Consider the following 22,024-nt stretch of genomic DNA (forward strand, 5'->3'; position numbering starts at 1 on the left):
TCCTACATCTGAAGGAGTGCTGATATCGCGTAGGGTATTATACACCGTTATGTTGTATTAATAGGGTCATTTGTTGGATAAGGAAAAGTACTGGGAAAACTTAAGGATAATCCCCCTGCATTAGAGGTTGAGGTTTTGGCCTGCCAACAGGTCAGAATAGTGGTATGAATCATAAGATGCCACATGTCTGAGCAGAAGCAGGTATGAACAGGTCAGTCTGTACGTGTGAGTGAGCTTGTGTGTAGGTGTGTTTGGAAAAGTCTCCCTTCTACTTAAAATACAATAACATGACTAAGTGTTGCTCTTAAAATATCAAATTCACATAAGAGGAATAATGTTTCATGTCTTGTCCTGTTCTCTTCTTGTCCTACTACAATCACACACACACACACACACACACACACACACACACACACACACACACACACACACACACACACACACACACACACACACACACACACACACACACACACACACACACACACACACACACACACACACACACACACACACACACACACACAAAAACCAAATAAATCACCTACTAGTACCTTATGGATTCTTAGAATACAAAATCAAAGTCCTCCTGTTCAGAGTTGATTTCTCACCTTCTAATTGTTTACTTATCTGGTAATGTTGTTTTAGCAGAACACACACACACGCACACGCACACAGACACACACTACACTACATGACTGAGTCATGTAAGAAATGAGTTGTTTCCGTAGCTGTTCTCAAACAAGATCACTCTCTCTCTCCCTGTCTCTGTCCCTCTCCCTTTCTCTCTCTCTCTCCCTCTCCCTGTCTCTGTCTCTGTCCCTCTCTCTCCTTCTCCCTGTCTCTGTCCCTCTCTCTCTGTCTCTCTCTCTCTGTCTCTCTCTCTCTCTCTCTCTCTCTCTCTCTCTCTCTCTCCCTCTCCCTGTCTCTGTCTCTCTCTCTCCCTTTCTCTCTTGTTCTCTCTCTCTCTCTCTCTCTCTCTCTCTCTCTCTCTCTCTCTCTCTCCCCTCTCCCTGTCTCTGTCCCTCTCCCTCTCTCTCTCTCTCTCTCCCTGTCTCTGTCCCTCTCTCTCTGTCTCTCTCTCCCTTTCTCTCTTGTTCTCTCTCTCTCCCTCTCCCTGTCTCTGTCCCTCTCTCTCTCCCTTTCTCTCTTATTCTCTCTTATTCTCTCTTATTCTCTCTCTCTCCCTCTCTCTCTCTCTCTCTCTCTCTCTCTCTCTCTCTCTCTCTCTCTCTCTCTCTCTCTCTCTCTCTCTCTCTCTCTCTCTCTCTCTCTCTCTCTCTCTCTCTCTCTCTCTCTCTCTCTCTCTCTCTCTCTCTCTATCTCTATCTCTCGGATCTTCATTTGAGCCAGTTTGCTACAGCAGGAAAATAATCTGGCAGCAACAGGAAATGTGAATTATTATGTGGATTAAAATGAATGGTCCGACATTTTAAAGTGGAAGCCTTTTTAAATCTCAAATACACTACATGTTTGCTTTTCCTGTATTCTCAGCAACAAAAGATGAATGAAATTAAGATTTTACATCTGTATTTAAAAAAAAAATATATTTTTTACCTTTATTTAACCAGGCAAGTCAGTTAAGAACATATTCTTATTTTCAATGACGGCCTGGGAACAGTGGGTTAACTGCCTGTTCAGGGGCAGAACGACAGATTTGTACCTTGTCAGCTCGGGGGTTTGAACTCGCAACCTTCCGGTTACTAGTCCAACGCTCTAACCACTAGGCTTTACTGCCAGGAGCCCTTTTTTAAATGTGTTCTTATCCATTCTTGTTGTGTCCCTTGGGAGTAGCTACAAGGAGCTTGCAACGCCCAACAAACCTGGCTTATCCACTAACTGACTGCTACCTGACTGCCTGTTCTGGGCATATGTTTTCTATCATTACCAGCATTCACTCGGCTGCATACCTTAGACTTTATAGTCATATAAGTCTTATTAGGTCATAAAACCCAGAGGTTGCTGGGGCAGATTTCTGGCGTTAAAGGGGCAATCTGCAGTTGCTACAACCATCTGATGGGGATTTAAGAATCTATTGAATGTAACCATTGATTATTTAAGAATACAACTAAAAAATGCCTCATGACCTTAGTTCAACTGTCGTACCCCATCAGAACCTAACATATAATCGTGTTTTACTCCAATGTTTGTAAACAAAGCAAACAAACACCATATAGCCTCAAAACATGGTTAAGTCTAGAATGTTTATATGGTGGATGGTCAGTCCTTGCATCCATAGCTCTGTCTATTCATTTGAGAGTGGTTACATTTCTCCAGCCCCATCTCTCAGCTTTTACCAAAACAGGGGCAGGGAGTACACTTTGTTACTGCTCCAACTGCTGATTGCTGCTTTAAATTCTTCTCTAAATCAAAGATGTTTTCCACCTGCTCTGATTTCTTTCGATTCAGCAAGATTCACTGGGTTGTAATGGCAACACGTCAGTCACATACAACCAATTTTGGCAATCTAGAAAATGTGAATTATAGGGAGGAGACCAACTTGTGCCTTCTTGTTTAAGGTTTGTTGTTAAAGTCAGTGGTTTAATTGAACAGAAAGTAGGCCTACTGTACATACTGGGACAGAACAGCCTGGCATTTCCCTTAAACCAGATTGTGACAGTTCTTGCTGTGAGATGTTACCCAACTCTTCCACCAAGGCACCTGTAAGTTCCCGGACATTTCTGGGGGGAATGGCCCTAGCCCTCACCTTCCAATCCAACAGGTCCCTGATGTGCTCAATGGGATTGAGATAAGGGCTCTTCTCTGGCCATGGCAGAACACTGACATTCCTGTCTTGCAGGAAATCATGCACAGAACGAGCAGTATGGCTGGTGGCATTGTCATGCTGGAGGGTCATGTCAGGATGAGCCTGCAGGAAGGGTATCACATGAGGGAGGAGGATGTTTTCCCTGTAACGCACAGCGTTGAGATAGCCTGCAATGACAACAAGCTCAGTCCGATCATGCTGTGACACTCCGCCTCAGACCATGACGGACCCTCCAGCTCCAAATCGATCCCGCTCCTGAGTACAGGCCTCAGCATAATGCTCATTTCTTCAACAATAAACGCGAATCCGACCATCACCCCTGGTGAGACAAAACCGAGACTCGTCAGTGAAGAGCACTTTGCCAGTCCTGTCTGGTCCAGCGACGGTGGGTTTGTGCCCATAGGCGACGTTGTTGCCGGTGATGTCTGGTGAGGACCTGCCTTACAACAGGCCTACAAGCCTTCAGTCCAGCCTCTCTCAGCCTATTGCGGACATTCTGAGCACTGATGGAGGGATTGTGCGTTCCTGGTGTAACTCGGGCAGTTGTTGTTGCCATCCTGTACCTGTCCCGCAGGTGTGATGTTCGGATGTACTGATCCTATGCAGGTGTTGTTACACCTGGTCTGCCACTGCAAAGACGATCAGCTGTCCGTCCTGTCTCCCTGTAGTGTTGTCTTAGAAGTCTCACAGTACGGACGTTGCAATTTATTGCCCTGACCACATCTGCAGTCCTCATGCCTCCTTGCAGCATGCCTAAGGCACGTTCACGCAGATGAGCATCTTTTTTTTTTTCAGTCAGTAGACAGGCCTCTTTAGTGTCCTAAGTTTTCATAACTGTGACCATAATTGACTACTGTAAGTTGTTAGTCTTAACGATCTTTCCACAGGTGCATGTTCATTAATTGTTTATGGTTCATTGAACAATCATGGGAAACAGTGTTTAAACCTTTTACAATGAAGATCTGCGAAGTTATCTAGATTTTTATGAAATATCTTTGAAAGACAGGGTCCTGAAAAAGGGACGTTTCTTTTTTTGCTGAGTTTGTTGCACTTTTTCTGAGTACACAAGGCAAGAATTTATATTTTTTAAATGTTCTTGCATCTGGCTTTCATCACATGATATCATTGCAGAAGAAATTCAAGAAGACATAAGCTGTTACACCTGAGATTGAATTATTCTAAAACCTCTCTTATAAATATATCAATGGTTTACTGTAATCTTTCATGTCTAAGCCATTGTCCTGGCAACTGGAGCCCTAAACTCAATACATTAGAACAATTCTATCAAACTTATTGTATACACTAATTATTTTCTGTGATGCTACATTTGGAAGATTTGCATCACTAGCTAAGTTTCCGTCCAATTGGCGACAGATTTTAATGTGAATATTCAAAAATCTGCATAAATAACATATGCTCATTCTCCCACCAGTGTGTTTCCACCGAACTGACTTTTTGCCGATCAAAATCAGTGCGTGATGACATAAAGCACAAAAATTTCATTTTTTGTTTAATTTTTCATGTACTGAATGTAAATCTAATGTTCAGTGTGTTTACATTGCATTTTCAACTTTAACTGTTGTGTTAATAGCAAATGTGCCTTACTCTGGTCATAGCTGCAGGACGTATGTTTGTTGAGGGTGCTGCAGCATCCCCTGAAAAGTTTCAATAAACAAATATGTTATTACAAATAAAATATACATTTAATTTCTTCACAAAAGTAGTGCACTGGGCCTTTACTAGTCCTGTATTAGAGGGCCGATATAGCACGGGTAAATGCTTTTTTATAGGTATGACTTTATTCGCATAAAAACTGTGTATGAAAACATGGTTACTGGCAGACAAGAATGTGCCTTTTAGACAAGAAATGAATCCAATATCCGATTCAATAACGGGGATGTGTCATTTAATAACCTGTAAATGTTTTCTGTCAAAACTAATACTACTAACAATTGGTAGCTCAGACCACTAGGTGTGTTGTGACAGTTTGCATTCTACAGAGAACATTTCAAATCAGTTGTACCCTGCCCTACAGTCAGTATATTGCTTCCTGTTTTGGCTGTAAAAACCAACATGTTTATGTTGTTTAAGTGGGTTGTCTCCCACTGGCTGCACAGTGTCTCTGCTCTAAGCAGTCTCTGAAGCTTAGTTGGTTTTGGATCTAGTGCCTCTGACCATCAGAGCCCAGGGGGGGATGGATGATGCCATGTGCCGGCCATGTGTGCCGACCCAAAAGCCTTTTGTACCAGCACTCTGTCTATAATATACATCAAAACTCTGTCCAAGAACCAGTGGAAAGAACAGAGAATGAGATAATACAAAAGCAGCCATCTTTGGCCATTTGACAGGTCATCTAGCCAGCCTAGCTGTACACAAAAGGGTATGGGCCCTGGGTCTGTCATGCAAGTATTAGCAGCAGGGCTGCTGGAAAGCGTGTGGCAAGATGGCCACACCACTTTTGATTTAGTTTAATAAAATATAATGATGCAAAGCGTTAATAACAGGGGCAAAGTGATGTTTTTTTTTTTTTTTTTTACAGATTTCCCTCATGATTTGTCATCTCACGCTCTGTCCTTCACATCGGAGTGCTGCTGCAGGCTCTTTGTGTGTCTTGACCAATCAGATTAACGGAAACTGCAGGTCGTGCACAACACACAAAGCTCAAGACACGCTCTCCATGTTTCCTCTGGTATTGACTTAGCAAGCGTGATAACACCACTCCTGACAGACACAAGCAAAAACTTTTGCATAAATGTAGCAGCCTATTAAACCTAAACTTTAGCAATCTGACATGCTGTAGGGACCTATTGCCAGTGGTGTGAAGTTCTTAAGTAAAAATACTTTAAAGTACTACTTAAGTCCTTACTATACTATATATATTTTTTACTACTTTTACTTTTACTTCACTACATTCCTAAAGAAAATAATGTACTTTTTACTCCAAACATTTTCCCCGACACACAAAAGTACTTGTTACATTTTGAAGGCTTAGCAGGACAGGAAAATGGTCCAACTAACACACTTATCAAGAGCACTTATCAAGAGAACATCCCTGGTCACCCCTACTGCCTCTGATCTGGCACACTCACTAAACACAAATGATTCATTTGTAAACAATGTCCAAGTGTGGCCCTGGCTATCTAAAAATGATTTGTTACCATCTGGGTTGCTTAATATAAGGAATAAGAAATAATTTATACTTGCAGTTCCTGCACCTAAATATAAACAGTACACACAAAATGAGTACCGGGCACTAATGTTTGTCTAAGTCCCATGTAGCTCAGTTGGTAGAGCATGGCACTTGCAACACCAGGGCTATGGGTTTGATTCCTGCAGGGAACAAGTATGTACAAGCATGCACCACTATTGTAAGTCGAACTGGATAAGAGCGTCTACTGATTTACAAGAAAAGAAGTCAAGCACTGCCCGTACCTATTCACTGATATTTAGGGTGTGTTGTTATGTGTGTCCAAGTGCACTCTATTTCCCCCTTTTTAACATGTGGAGAACTATGCTCCCTGGGTGAACTGCCTGTCTGTACTACAGTCCCTGATGAAGCCTCTCCGCTGTATCAAATATCAGGTTTTCCATTATTGTTCCTGTATGAGAGCGACTTCCACCATAGCATTTTTGTAGGATCTTGTTGTGAAATGGGTAACAGCCAATCGGATAAGAAAAATAAAGATAATCTTGTTTACATTGTGGGAGGCAACCCGTCTGCCTAGGGAGACTTGTCTGGTATAACTGAAGTCACTGTTTAATGCGGTTGAATAAAGAATGAAGGAACAACTTATATTTTTATATTTACATTCAAAGTCACTTTTATCAACACATTCTCACAGAATGATTTGATATTTGTGAAGAGATTAAGCAGCACATTAGAAGTCGTTCATAGCCACCCGCTGGTTATTTCTTAGATTTATTGCATCTCAGATATAATGTTACCAAGGGAGATACAGTTCTACAGTGCTCCCGTGACAACCACTGACAGCACTAGACATACATCAAAACATCAAAGGAGAAACAGCTTCAAGGCACCTATTATTTTCCATTCAAACCAAGAAATGTACCGTATCTGCTCAAGGGCAACAAATACTATACAGTGTATTTTCCACTGAAGTCATATTGAGGATATGGACTTCCATACTTTTGACCAGAGCCCTATGAGCCTTGTATTTGAACCTAGAACTGGGTTCAAATACTATTGAAAATATCTCAATTACTGTCACATACATTTTGAAGTAAATATTCAAAAACAAAATTGTTAGGGGGACAAGTAGTTAAAATACGGAATGTATTTGGAAATACACTTGGAAAGTATTTGCATGTATTTGAAAATACTTAAATACACTGACACAAATATACTCCCATGCATTTAACCCAGGTATCTGAAAATAATATTTGAAATAAGTATTAGAAAATATTTTCAAATACTTCCAAAAGAAGTAGTTATGGCCACATTATTTGAAAATACTCAAATACACATAAAATAAGTATTTAAATAACAAATACACATGTCTCCACACAGTAGAGTATAGAAGTTGGCATGTTCATGTGGTCAGGGGGGTTGGTGGTTAACGTCAGCCTGCTCTTTACTGCAGTTTGAATCCACCTGGCCCTCTCATTAAGGTATATTTAAACAGCAGGAGAGGAAAGGGAACGCGGGCATTCCCAAAGCATTACTAGACTTTCTCCACCACCAGGTCAACGGTCAGGGGAGGAAAGGGAACGCGGGCATTCCCAAAGCATTACTAGACTTTCTCCACCACCAGGTCAACGGTCAGGGGAGGAAAGGGAACGCGGGCATTCCCAAAGCATTACTAGACTTTCTCCACCACCAGGTCAACGGTCAGGGGAGGAAAGGGAACGCGGGCATTCCCAAAGCATTACTAGACTTTCTCCACCACCATGTCAACGGTCAGGAGAGGAAAGGGAACGCGGGCATTCCCAAAGCATTACTAGACTTTCTCCACCACCAGGTCAACGGTCAGGGGAGGAAAGCTTAAGAGGTGATGTTGATGGAGATGATACCTACTTCCGTGTGAAAGGATGTACACATTCCCAGCTCAGCTGTAACATTTACAGTACATAATGACATGTTGGGGGTCAGAGAACTCCCCTTTCTGTAATCCTTTCGCAAATCATCATTTCCAATAAACAATGTGTCGTGGAATTATTCTAATCAAAAGGAGCCTTTTAGATTTCTTAAAAACAATCAAACTTTATTATTTAATTACTGAGGTAATGGAGCTTGTCAACGACCCTCCCGTAGTTGATTCGTTGAGAGCCCAACCAGCAGGACTAATCAAATCAAATCAAATTTTATTTGTCACATACACATCGTTAGCAGATGTTAATGCGAGTGTAGCGAAATGCTCGTGCTTCTAGTTCCGACAATGCAGTAATAACCAACAAGTAATCTAACTAACAATTTAGTCCTCACATTTTATATCAAAGTCCATCCTCCTGGATGTTCATGACAAATCACAGATGAGAGAATTTATACAAAGGTACATTTTGCTCTCATGCAACAGACATCAGGATTTACATGGCGCCAAATATCTGTCTCTAGTTCATTTACTGCTTGCTTATACAGAAATACTAATGCAACATAGACACTACGTCCTTTCCTTAAAAAAACTGGAGATTGGGTCTCCCTGGTACTGACAGACAGGCACACAGACACTAATCATGGAATGGAATGCTGTCTTATCACCAAGCCATCGTAAATCTAATGTCAACGTTAAATCTCAGAGCCTTCTCTCCCTTCACACAGACACATGAGAGTTCTAAGAAACCTATTCTGTTGCCTCTAAGAAAAACAGTGTGAATACCAATATAGGAAATGCATTCTGATATAAAAGTAATGTGATGAACATAATGTTGTAATTCTATGGCAAATGCTGATGGCTTTAAGCCAGTCCCTCATTCCTCTGTACCTCTTCTTAACACTAATTATTCTATATGAAAGCCTAAAACCTCGACACCAGTCTCTCCTAAAACAACAAACGACATGGAGCAGTAAACAGAACCCTCCTGCTGGGAGCTGGGACATTTCCGTGCCACAGGTTAATAGCAGGTTCCAGGTTCCATACCTCTGTGGCTTCTATGTTTGTACGTACACACACACTTTTATTAAAATAAAATGAACAATAACCTGGGAAATAGCAGGCTCTATAAATAAAACATCATCAATCTGACTAGGTAGCCTGGTGGGTAGGAGCACTGGGCCAGTTACTGAAACGTTTCTGGATCAAATCACAGAGCTGACAATGTGAAAATCTGTCGTTCTTCCCCTGAGCAAGGCAGTTAACCCACTATTCCCCTGGTGCTGAAGACATGGATGTCGATTAAGGCAGCCCCCTGTACCTCTCTGATTCAGAGGGGTTGGGTTAAATGTGGAAGACACATTTCAGTTGAACAACTGACAAGGTATCTTCCTTACCTCTGTGGGTTCAATGTCTGGAAGTACACAAACACACACAAAAAACTGCTCGTAAAACTCCACCTTGTGCCTCACACTCCACCTTGAGCCTATGTGCTTGTGGAACAGTCATTGTTTCTCCTGCTCAGGCAGGTGCCAGTTGTTGTGGCGAAAGCTGGCCATGTTCAAGGACCGGGACTTCCAGTACTACTCACAGTGCAATATCTCCGAGAAACTTGGAACAACTTGTCCTAAATTCACACATAAAAGGAGTTCTAGGTGCACCTAAATGCATTCTAAGCAAGGAATGTTGAGAAACACACCAAATTCAGCAATGAACCAAATGCTGGTGAGACTACACTATCTGATTCTTACCATTGATGATGATATTTCATAGTCTTGCAGGAAGATACTGATGTAAGTTTAATGGGGAGATGGACCTGGGAGGAGATATTAGATGGAGCAGGACCCTGGACACAGCCCGGGGAGTATCGCCGTCCTAAGGAGGAGTTAGAGGCAGCGAAAGTGGAACGGCGATACTACGAGAATTACAGGAGAATATAGGAACATATGAAGGTACACGGATAGCACGGAAGTCCGAGAGGCAGCCCCAATTTTTTTTGGGGGGTTGAGGCACACGAGGAGATTAGCTGAGTCAGGTAGGAGACCTGAGCCAACTCCTCGTGCTTACCGTGGGGAGCGTGTAACTGGTCAGGCACCGTGTTATGCAGAGTTGCACGGTGTCTCCAGTGCGCTATTCTAGCCCGGTGCGCTCTATTCCAGCTCCTCGCATTTGCCGGGCTAGAATGGGCATCCAGCCAGGACGTATTGAGCCAGCTCTATGTTCTGGATCTCCAATGCGTATCCACGGCCCAGTGTATCCTGTGCCTCCTCCCCGCACTCACCCCGAGGTGCGTGTCCCCAGCCCGGTACCACCAGTGCCAACACCACGCACCAGGCTTCCTGTGTGCCTTCAGAGCCCAGTACACCCTGTTCCTCCTCCCCGCACTCGCCCCGAGGTGCGTGTCCCTAGCCCGGTACCACCAGTGCCGGCACCACGGCTATAGTGCGCCTCGGCAGTCCAGTACGCCCTGTTCCTCCTCCCCGCACTCGCCCTGAGGTGCGTGTCCCCAGCCCGGTACCACCAGTGCCGGCACCACGCACCAGGCCTCCAGTGCGCCTCCAGGGTCTAGTACGCCCTGTTCCATAGCTGTTTATCGTTGTCTCTGATTGGGGATCCTATTTAGGTTGCCATTTTTCCATTTTGGTTTTGTGGGTTATTGTCTATGTGTAGTTGCATGTCAGCACTCGTTATTATCAGCTTCGTGTTCATTTTGTTATTTTGTTTAGTGTTTCTTCGTGTTCTTCCTAAATAAAGAAGAATGTATTGAAATCACGCCGCGCCTTGGTCTCATCGTTACGACGAACGTGACATTAAGAGGGTCAAAGTGCTGTTTTTTTAGACGGACTTGCCTCATGATTTGTCAACTTGCGCACATTCTCTGTCCTTTACATCTGAGTGCTGCTGCAGGATTTTTGTGTGTCTTGACCAATCAGATTCACAGAAATCGCAGATCGTGTGGGCAGGTTACAACGCACAAAGCTGGAGGCGCGCTCAACACTTTCTCAGATATTTATTTAGCAAGCGTGTTAACACATCACTCCCCACAGACACAAGCAAAAACTCACATAAACTTACATAAATGTAACAGCCTATATGCCTTAACATTTACATTACATTTAAGTCATTTAGCAGACGCTCTTAACATTAGCGATCTGACATGCTGTATTTCATGGAAACGAGACATTTTTTTCAGACTAATCAACTGTAGGCAAAACTAACAACAGCAGCTGCATAGTATAGAACACAGGTCTGCCCAACCCTCTTCCTGGAGATCTACCTTCCTGCAGGTTTTCAGTCCAACCCTAATTTAACACACCTGATTCTTCTTATTAGCTGTTCAACAAGACCTTAACTAGCTGAATCATATATGCTAAATTAGGGTTGGACTGAAAACCTACAGGACAGTAGATCTCCAGGAAGAGGGTTGGGCCGAAAACCTACAGGACAGTAGATCTCCAGGAAGAGGGTTGGACTGAAAACCTACAGGAGAGTAGATCTCCACGAAGAGGGTTGGGCTGAAAACCTACAGGACAGTAGATCACCAGGAAGAGGGTTGGACTGAAAACCTACAGGAGAGTAGATCTCCACGAAGAGGGTTGGGCAGCCCTGGTGTAGCACTTCTAGCTGCTACCGGATTTCCCAAACTAGGTCCCATTTCCCCCCCTAGCACAACACAGCTGATTCAAAAAACCAAAGCTTGATAATGAGTTGGTTAGCTGAATCTGCTTTGTAGTGCTAGGGCAAAAAACTAAATGTGCACCGGGGGGCCCAGGACCTGGTTTGGGAAACCCTGATCTAGCCTACAATGCGCCGTGGACAAAGCAGTAATGTTGTGTATTATAGCCCATTTGTTCGTGAGAAAATGTGAATGGGATCAAATGTTGTTTATATTCAAACTTGGGCTGACTGGGCCACCTAGACTTTTTATATCCAAAATGATCAACTGGAAGGAAAAAGTGAACACAGTAGCTGACATAGACTGATTTCACATTTTATTAGGTCTACAGTAGCATAGGGCAGGACTACACGATGCTAACCTGCACAAAGCAAGCCCTGTGAGTTTCAGTGTCCAATCATGCTTTCTCTGTGTATAAGAATCTCCCTAGTCCTTTCTTTAAAACATAATTCACATGAACAAGTACAAGATTGCTGCGGTTTAACAGGGTTTTCATCTTCCCCAAGGGCAGTTAAAAAAAAAACCAATGTAACCTGATTAGAAAAACTCTGGTCCTATCTAAACCCATATTCAACCTTTTTAAAAAGATTAATCACATCATACCATATAAGGTCCGGAGTTTCACCTGGTTAGGTTACCAGATTAGGTAAAACTATGGGCCCCAGAATATTTTTCTCTCATACCACTCTGGGGACCTGTTATTAATAGCCTGGTCCCAGATCTGTTTGAGCTTTTCTCTACTTCCTTGTCATTGTTTGTCATGATGATTCCATAAGGAGTTTGCAAGAGAGCAAAAACAGACTGACACAAAAGCTAGTGTATTACAGACTGGCACCCAGGCTATGTAATTACCACTTTTGTGCCAATCATCCACAAAACACCAACAAGTCAACTCCACAGACCTTGTATTGTTGTTAAACATATATTAACTCCTCAGGTTATCACCTAAAAAAAGTGTCTTATAATATTTACATATGTAATCCACTTTTTTTAATACAGTATGTGTAAGGGAATGTCATAAGAACTGTTACAGTACTGTAGCAGTCCGTAATTAAAATTCTGAAAAATAAAGTCCATTAATAGAGCCCAACTGATATATCGTTACACTGATATTATCGGCCGATATTGACCTTACAGCGATATATTGATATCTGCCGATCATTCCGCTGATATTCGATAAATAGGATAACAAAATGTTTAAACTTTATTATTACGTTTAGGAGGCTCAAACACAAGGTTTACCAGAGGATAGCCGGAAATCACTTTCTCAGCAAAACCTCTCACACACCTAGTCTGGTTCCACATTTGCATGCGCCTCAGGCAAGAGAAGAAAGCTGTGAAGTAGCAGAGTCATGAAGGAGTGGCTGCTCAGCTGCAGTGTTATCCCCGTAAAACCCAGGTGTTATTATTTGACTGTGCGTGCATGTTTGTATTCATGTTGTGTTTCTAAGGAATCTGTATATGGGTTTGGGTGTTTTCATGCATGTTCAATCATGTAGTGTCCCTAGGTATGATTGATGCTTGTACTCAAGAGTTTCTATACCATTAGCACCTATGCCTGCCGCCTCAGGAAAAACTGTCAGGAAAAATAGTTTAGATTGATAATAGATAGAAAATAGATACGATTTATGTCATGAAATTGTGAAAAAATGTGTTGACTGCTATCAATACCAGGTTAGGTAGCCGAGTGGTTAGAGCAGTGGTCGGGTTGATCGTTCAAATCCCAGAGCCGACAAGGTGAAAAATCTGTCAATGTGCTCACCAGGGTCACTGTTGATAATGGGAGGCCAATGACTCCACTCTCCGAGGATGTCTCAGGGAGTTGGGATCACATGCTGTGAAACAGGACAAATGTAAGCACCCACCCTACCACTGCATTCTGCAGCGATACCATCTGGTTTGAGCTTAGTGGGACCGTCATTTGTTTTTCAACAGGACAATGACCCAACACACCTCCAGACTGTGTAAGGGCTATTTAACCAAGAAGGAGAGTGATGGAGTGCTGCATCAGATGGCCTGACCTCCACAATCACCTGACCTCAACCCAAATGAGATGGTTTGGGTTGAGTTGGACCTCAGAGTGAAGGAAAAGCAGCCAACAAGTGCTCAGAACTCCTTCAAGACTGTTGGAAAATAATTCCAGATGAAGCTGGTTGAGATAATGCCAAGAGTGTGCAAAGCTGTCATCAAGGCAAAGGGTGGCTACTTTGAAGAATCTCAAATAAACTTTTTTGGTTACTACATGATTTCATATGCATTATTTCATCGTTTTGATGTCTTCTCTATTATTCTACAATGTAGAAAATAGTAAAAATCAAGAAAAACCCTTGAATGAGTAGGTGTGTCCAAACTTTTGACTGGTACTGTAAATATAGGTTATGGCAGGCTCTCACCACACGTGGGTGTGATGACATGCTGTAACGCCCTCAAAAAGTATACAAACGTCTAGTTCCAAATTCTCAAACTTTTCTATGCCGCCCAGGGAAAAACATGCCTATTGTGAGTAGGATTCTGTTGGAACTTGCAATCCAACTCCTCTGACTATCATTGTTATGATGCCAATAATCATGAATACCTATATATTAATCATTTGCTGATTAAGTGTGCCTTGAACTCTAAATAAATGTCATCAGCAAAGTTCTTGAAATGTTCCAGATTGACTGACCTTCATGTCTTAAAGTAATGATGAACTGTGATTTCTCTTTGCTATTTGAGCTGTTCTTGCCATAATATGTACTTGGTCTTTTATCAAATAGGGCTATCTTCTGTATACCACTCCTACCTTGTCACAACACAACTGATTGGCTCAAATGCATTAAAAAGTAAATAAATTGTTGAGAGAATTCCAAGTGTGCAAATCTGTCATCAAGTATATGGTATATTGATGGTATATTGATTTTTACCGGTATATTGACATCGGCTGATAATTCCATCGATATTCGATACATATGATGAAAAAATGTATTTCATGTTTATTGCGGCCATTCTCATTCAATCCTTATTTTACCAGGTAAGTTGACTGGGGGACAGCTACAGGGGGAGGAGAGGGGTGGATAAGCAAATTGGAAGCTGGGGATGATTAGGTGGCTATGATGGAAATGGTTTGCGGGGGAGATTTATTTTGAATGCAGTCTAGTGCTCTTGCAATTCACCATGGGGGAGAAATTCTAGGTGTCGCACCTTTAAAAAAATGAGAAATACATTTTTTACTTTTAACACTTTTTTTTGTGGCATCCAATTGTTAGTTACAATCTTGTCTCATCGCTGCAACTCTACTACGGACTCGGGAGAGACAAAGGTCGAGAACCATGTGTCCTCTGAAACACGACCCTGCCAAGCCACACTGCTTGACACACTGCTTGCTTAGCCCAGAAGCCAGCCACACCAATGTGTCGGTGGAAACACCGTCCAACCGAAGTCAGCTTCCAGGTGCCCGGCCCGCCAAAGGAGTCGCTAGAGCACGATGAGAGAAGGACATCCCGGCGCCGCCTCATGGGTCTCCCGGTCACGGCCGGGTGTGACAGAGTTTAGATTTGATCCCGAGTCTGTAGTGAAGCCTCAGCACAGCGATGCAGTGCCTTAGACCTCAGGAGGCCTAAAGATGAGACATTTGTAATCAAAAGATCATATTAACATGTAAATATTATAGATCGGTAACAGAATAGCAGAATAATACTGCAGCAGATTCAATAATGCTGTATTTGAAAATAGTACTCAATGTAGGCTACTGCCCCTTTAAGAGCTAGCATTCATTTTGTGGTTAATGTTATCCGGGATCCTTGGGAAAACCATATCCTTACCAATAATGTGCATAAATCCTGTATGACTGACAGGGGGCGCTGTATTGAAGCTACTGCACAGTCATCTTGGTACTCCTCAATTTTAAAAAAGATTTTGGAAGCTATAGAAATGCATTAATTAAAAGTCTACACACATTTTTGACATTTATTATATTGTGAGCTAAACATTTATAATATATATATATAAAAGCATTTTCTTTAAAGTATATATTTTTTGAGAGTACTAATGTTACTGTCCCCACTACAACAAAAAAATACTTAAGTACATGTCATTTTGTCCTTGAAACATTTAATTGAAATACTATAGAATTCCATTCATTCCTACGGAGGACTGCTCCTACTGGGTAGTGCCAATGTGGCCGACCGGAGGCTTCAAAGCCTCAATGGACAATACATCGCATCAGAAATCCAGGGTTTATATAGGCCATTGAACCTAACCCTAAATTTACGCAGACATTGCTCCCCATTTCCTGGTTGCTAAAATTGTAATAGTTCTCTTCATTTCAGTTTATGTGACAAAACAAGCTAGTGTAGAGAATAATTGCACCATATAAAACCGCTGTGAAATATATTTTCTCATCACCAAAAATATTGTATTTTCAGCTGGTGTACAAAACCAAAACCTAAGAACGGGAAGCATAGAAATAACACACACACAACAGATCTACCGCCTCTTAGACTTGCTTTCAATGAGAATGACAGATCTATAACTCACATTTCGATGTGGATTTGGTTGCAGCTTGAGCCAGAGACAGCTATATCAGTCCACTAACAGAGGTGTAATAAAGGCCTAGTGCACCACTTTTGTGATAGAAACGTATATATATATTTAGGATTTCTTATTTTTTTTAGGGGGAGTTGCAGCACACCTACTTCCCACTGTTATGCTTTTGAGGGGTCTGAGTTCCATTGGAGTGTTCACACTGAACAAAATAATTAAGCGAACTGCACTTCTTCTGTTCTTCAAAAATTCACTTAAAGGGACCTAGTGTGAAAACACCCTTTGTTTCAGAGGCAAGCCAGCAGTGGGATGCAGGGTGGTATGATGCTGGCTCATGATGTCATTACTGTCACAATTTAAGAAATCAACATTTGAAACATATTTCTTGGGACTTTTTTAATTTCCCCACTGTAAAACAGTATATCAGCAGATATCAGTATCGGTTAGATGTGTCCCTTAAAAGGTCGAAATCAGTATCGGACCCAAAATCCCCATGTCAGTAAGGCTCTATGCATTAAAATATCAGAACGTTGCACAGTAGCTGTCAACACTTCCTATATTAGTGAGCAAGTACAATATCCATAATTCAGCCACAAAAATATTTTGTTACTTTTCCACATTTCACATCATATCTTCCATGCAAAAGCTGTCATTATACTAGCTCTGAAAATATACTGTTATCATTGCAAAAACTATGATTATTCTCTTCTATTCTCATTTGGCTATATTAGATTGACAACATTGTTGACACCTCAAAACACTAGCAATTGATATCATAGCAATGCTACAAATACCTCAGGACTCACCTTGAACATGTTACGACTACAGTATGTACAATCCACTGCTTTCTCACACTTGCTGGAAGCACATGGACATACAGTACCAGTCAAAAGTTTGGACACACCTACTCATTAATTTACTATTTTCTACATTGTAGAATAATAGTGAAGAGATCAAAACTATGAAATAACACATTTGGAATCATGTAGTAACCAAAAAAAGTATTAAACAAATCTAAATATATTTTATATTTGAGATTCTTCAAAGTTTCCAACCTTTGCCTTGATGACAGCTTTGCACATTCTTGGCATTATCTCAACCAGCTTTATGAGGTAGTCACGTGGAATATATTTCAATTAACAGGTGTTCCTTATTAAAAGTTAATTTGTGGAATTTCTTTCCTTCTTAATGTGTTTGAGCCAATCAGTTGTGTTGTGACAAGGTAGGGGTGGTATACAGAAGATGGTCTTTTACCAAATAGGGCTTTGTCCATATTATGGCAAGAACTGCTCAAATAAGCAAAAAGAAACAAAAGTCCATCATTACTTGAAGACATTAAGGTCAGTCAATCTGGAAAACTTCAAGAAATGTTCATGTTTCTTCAAGTGCAGTTGCAAAAACTATAAAGCTCTAAGATGAAGCTCTCATAAGGACCGCCAAAGGAAAGAAAGACCCAGAGTTACCTCTGCTGCAGAGGACAAGTTGATTAGATTTCGCAGCCCAAATAAATGCTAACATTTATTTGGGCTGAGGTGTAACAGATACACCTCAACATCAACTGTTCAGAGGAGACTGCATTAATCAGGCCTTCATGGTCAAATTGCTGCAAAGAAACCACTACTACTAATAAGAAGAGAATTGCTTGGGCCAAGAAACACAAGCAATGGACATGAGACAGGTGGAAATCTGTCCTTTGGTCTGATGAGTCCCAATTTGAGATGTTTGGTTCCAACCGCCGTTTCTTTGTGAGAAGCAGAGTAGGTGAACGAATTATCTCTGCATGTGTGGTTCCTACCGTGAAGCATGGAGGAGGTGTGATGGTGTCGGGGTGCTTTGCTGGGGACACTGTCTGTGATCTATGTAGAATTCAAGGCACACTTAACCAGCATGGCTACCACAACATTCTGCAGCGATACGACATCCCATCTGGTTTGCGCTTAGTGGGACTATCATGTGTTTTTCAACAGGACAATGACCCAACACACCTCCAGGCTGTGTAAGGGCAATTTGACCAAGGAGAGAGATGGAGTGCTGCATCAGATGACCTGGCCTCCACAATCCCCCGACATCAACCCAATTGAGATGGTTTGGGAAGAGGTGGACCGCAGAGTGAAGGAAAAGCAGCCAACAAGTGCTCAGCATATGTGGGAACTCCTTCAAGACTGTTGGAAAAGCATTCCAGGTGAAGCCGGTTGAGAGAATGCCAAGAATCTGTAAAGCTGTCATCAACGCAAATGGTGGCTACTTTGAAGAATCTCAAATATAAAATGTATTTGAATTTGTTTAACACTTTTTTCGTTACTACATGATTCCATGTGTTATTTCATAGTTTTGATGTCTTCACTATTATTATACAATGTAGAAAATTGTAAAAAAAATAAAGACAAACCCTTGAATGAGTAGGTGTGTCCAAACTTTTGACGAGTACTTAGTTAGAGGGAAAGCCTGTTTGTCTAGTTCATCAGGGGTTTGGAATATTCCATAACGGTCCTTCAACCAGGTCCAGCTATATCTACTGGCAGGACTTCATTGCTACCTTTCATCTCAGTTAGGCCAGATACTTCTAAGGGAAGTGAGGGATTTCCAGTTGAAAATGTGACCTGACAAAGATCCAACTCGGATCTAACCATTGTCTGATTAAATCACCATGGGAGCATACCAGAGTTGCAGACATACATTTTTTCTTTGATAGTTTCTTTTGCTCTGCACCTGATAAGATGGATGTGCATATTTTTCCGAACGTTCCCGTTTTAAAAGTGTAACATAACCGTTATGCTGACTCACATCAGCACACTTGTAAAATGTTATATTGAAATGCATTGTGTTCACCTCTCAGATTCTTAAATAGATTTTCAGATTCCCTTTGCTTCTCTTTCTCTCTACAAGTACAAAGACACACACACACACAAAGACACACACACACACACACACACACACACACACACACACACACACACACACACACACACACACACACACACACACGTCCTTCAGTCAGTCAGGTAACTGTTGTTGTCGAACAGCGGGGTGACGGTACCGTCCTTCCACTTGATCAAGATCTCTCCCCGCTGTAGCGAGGGAGAGTGTGCCGGCCGCATGGGGTGCTGAGTGAGGGGGGCTCTCTCGCTGAGCACAGGGGACCCCGGCTGACTCACAAGCCCTGTAGGAGTGTACGACTTCAGCACACACACTACTTTCTTCTTCCTGGGAGAGGGAAATCATTCATTTGTAGTTCTGCAACTGTGTGGGCAGTTGTGGTTACTGTAGTATGTGATGAAGTTGTAGTTCTGGGTTGTCATTTGAGAACAAAATCTTCCTAACCACAGGATCTTTGGAGCATAATCCAGATTCAGTGGGGAAATTTGATAATTCTTGAATGTAGTAGGCATAATACTGGATCCAAAATGTATATTTATGGTACTACTGGGAAGCTGTATTTCCCCTTAGGCCCCTTGTCAGCAGACCAATAGTGGTACAGTGGGAAGACAGCAGTGTGCAGGTTAGCCTAGCAGTTAGAACGTTGGGACAGTAACCGAAAGGTCGCTGGTTCAAATGCCCCGGGTCGACATGGTGAAAAGAATTCTTGCAATTTGCCCTTAAGCAAGGCACTTAACCTTACTTCTCTCAGGGGGGGTGGGATATGCAAAACAAATAAAAAAAATAAAATTCATATTAATAGATATTTGTACATGTGTGAAATAGGAGAACTATAAGCACCCACCTGTTGTGGTGAATGTTGAGTAAGAGCATGACAGTCCCCAGCACCAGAGCCAGGGAGCTCAGCACCAGCATGGTCACTTTCCAGCCAAACCCTGTAACACACACAAAGAGAGATGGAGAAACTCCCATAATCGACAGTTCAGAGTAAACAAACACTTTCCACTTTCAAACTCTGGCAAACCTTTAGAACGTCATATAAAAGGTCTTTAGAAACTGGAATTATCTGAGTGGGCTTGGACATTAATACACCCACTCTACAGATTCCTATGTAAGTTTTCCTCTCCTCTAACGCCACCATGTGGTAGACAAGGCACAGAGTAGAAGGCCCCAGAGTCCATCGGGGCAGAGAGATGTGTTTTGACCCTGGGTTTGTTTTGAAGGCAGTCATAGTCTTTCTTCCACACCCCTTAGGCAATAGGTTTCCCAACTCACCATACTCAGCGTTGAAGAATGTCATTGAGGGGCCCTCAGGGCCCATGGTGCTTTCAACCAGATGAGAGTGCTCTGTCCCAAGGTCCATTCCAGTGGTGTTAGGGGAAACAACATCATCCCCAGGAACTGGAGGGGGGACATCACATCAGCATTAGAGTGTAATAACACAGGAGTAATACCCTAGTTATTATCTCAAAGCCATAGCCCCTTTTTTTTATTCATCTGTTCATCAATTAGTATGCCATCTCACCAAAGCCAGACCAAAATACTTAACTGAGGACCAGATTGAATTGAATCAAAAGACATACACATAAAGTTTAAACTAGTGCCCTATAGGACTGGCGTAGGGAGGAGCCCCAAGTGAAGAGTTTTGGACTTGCTGGCAACCAGCCCACATTAGGACCCTATTGAATGGAGGGAATTTAGCTGAATGAGATTTAGCTAGCAAGGACAGTGGAAATGCAATCCCTGATGGAACTAGTGGTATATGACCTCGCTGAGATGCCATTTGGATCACCCACTGTTAAGCCTAAGACACTGACCAAACCAAGGTATTCTCAAAGCAGATACATTTTTTTTGTTACAATGTACAGTACCAATCAAAAGTTTGGACACACACAGCGCCAGCTGTGCCACCAGAGACCCTGGGTTCGCGCCCAGGCTCTGTCGTAACCGGCCGCGACCGGGAGGTCCGTGGGGCGACGCACAATTGGCCTAGCGTCGTCCGGGTTAGGGAGGTCTTGGCCGGTAGGGATATCCTTGTCTCATCGCGCACCAGCGACTCCTGTGGTGGGCCGGGCGCAGTGCGCGCTAACCAGGTCGCCAGGTGCACAATGTTTCCTCCGACACATTGGTGCGGCTTGCTTCCGGGTTGGATGCACGCTGTGTTAAGAAGCAGTGCGGCTTAGTTGGGTTGTGTATCGGAGGACGCATGGCTTTCAACCTTCGTCCCTCCCGAGCCCGTACGGGAGTTGTAGCGATGAGACAAGATAGTAGCTACTAAAACAATTGGATACCACGAAATTGGTGAGAAAAAAGGGGTAAAATTTTAATAAAATAGTTTGGACATACCTACAGTACTCATTCAAGGGGTTTTCTTTATTTGTACTATTTTCTACATTGTAGAATAAAAGTGAAGACATCAAAACTACAAAATACAGTGGGGCAAAAAAGTATTTAGTCAGCCACCAATTGTGCAAGTTCTCCCACTTAAAAAGATGAGAGGCCTGTAATTTTCATCATAGGTACACTTCAACTATGACAGACAAAATTAGAAAAAATATCCAGAAAATCACATTGTAGGATTTTTAATGAATTTATTTGCAAATTATGGTGGAAAATAAGTATTTGGTATCCTACAAACAAGCAAGATTTCTGGCTCTCACAGACCTGTAACTTCTTCTTTAAGAGGCTCCTCTGTCCTCCACTCATTACCTGTATTAATGGCACCTGTTTGAACTTGTTATCAGTATAAAAGACACCTGTCCACAACCTCAAACAGTCACACTCCAAACTCCACTATGGCCAAGACCAAAGAGCTGTCAAAGGACACCAGAAACAAAATTGTAGGCTGGGAAGACTGAATCTGCAATAGGTAAGCAGCTTGGTTTGAAGAAATCAACCGTGGGAGCAATTATTAGGAAATGGAAGACATACAAGACCACTGATAATCTCCCTCGATCTGGGGCTCCACGCAAGATCTCACCCCGTGGGGTCAAAATGATCACAAGAACGGTGAGCAAAAATCCCAGAACCACACGGGGGGACCTAGTGAATGACCTGCAGAGAGCTGGTACCAAAGTAACAAAGCCTACCATCAGTAACACACTACGCCGCCAGGGACTCAAATCCTGCAGTGCC

The 22,024-nt window shown here is 42.3% G+C and overlaps 1 protein-coding gene across 4 annotated transcripts in view; it reads right to left on the reverse strand.

The window, feature by feature from the left end:
* si:dkey-245n4.2 (uncharacterized) overlaps positions 1–22,024 on the reverse strand; it is a 43,892-nt gene that overhangs the window by 17,625 nt on the left and 4,243 nt on the right. The window contains exons 3-6 of one of the 4 annotated variants that reach the window (XR_008063779.1): positions 20,165–20,290; positions 19,734–19,824; positions 16,819–19,216; positions 4,373–4,422 (exon numbers count right to left, since the gene is read on the reverse strand). Coding sequence is in view for 1 of the 4 variants with exons in the window: in XM_035784893.2 (XP_035640786.1) it covers positions 19,003–19,216; positions 19,734–19,824; positions 20,165–20,290 (431 nt within the window). In the remaining 3 variants the exon portion in view is untranslated. Of the gene's footprint in view, positions 1–4,372; positions 4,423–10,808; positions 15,087–16,393; positions 19,217–19,733; positions 19,825–20,164; positions 20,291–22,024 lie in introns of those variants that run through there. The other 3 variants (XR_008063781.1, XR_008063780.1, XM_035784893.2) reach the window with 3 other exon arrangements.

Source organism: Oncorhynchus keta, chromosome 14, assembly GCF_023373465.1.
Source record: "Oncorhynchus keta strain PuntledgeMale-10-30-2019 chromosome 14, Oket_V2, whole genome shotgun sequence".
Classification (NCBI taxonomy): Eukaryota; Metazoa; Chordata; class Actinopteri; order Salmoniformes; family Salmonidae; genus Oncorhynchus; species Oncorhynchus keta.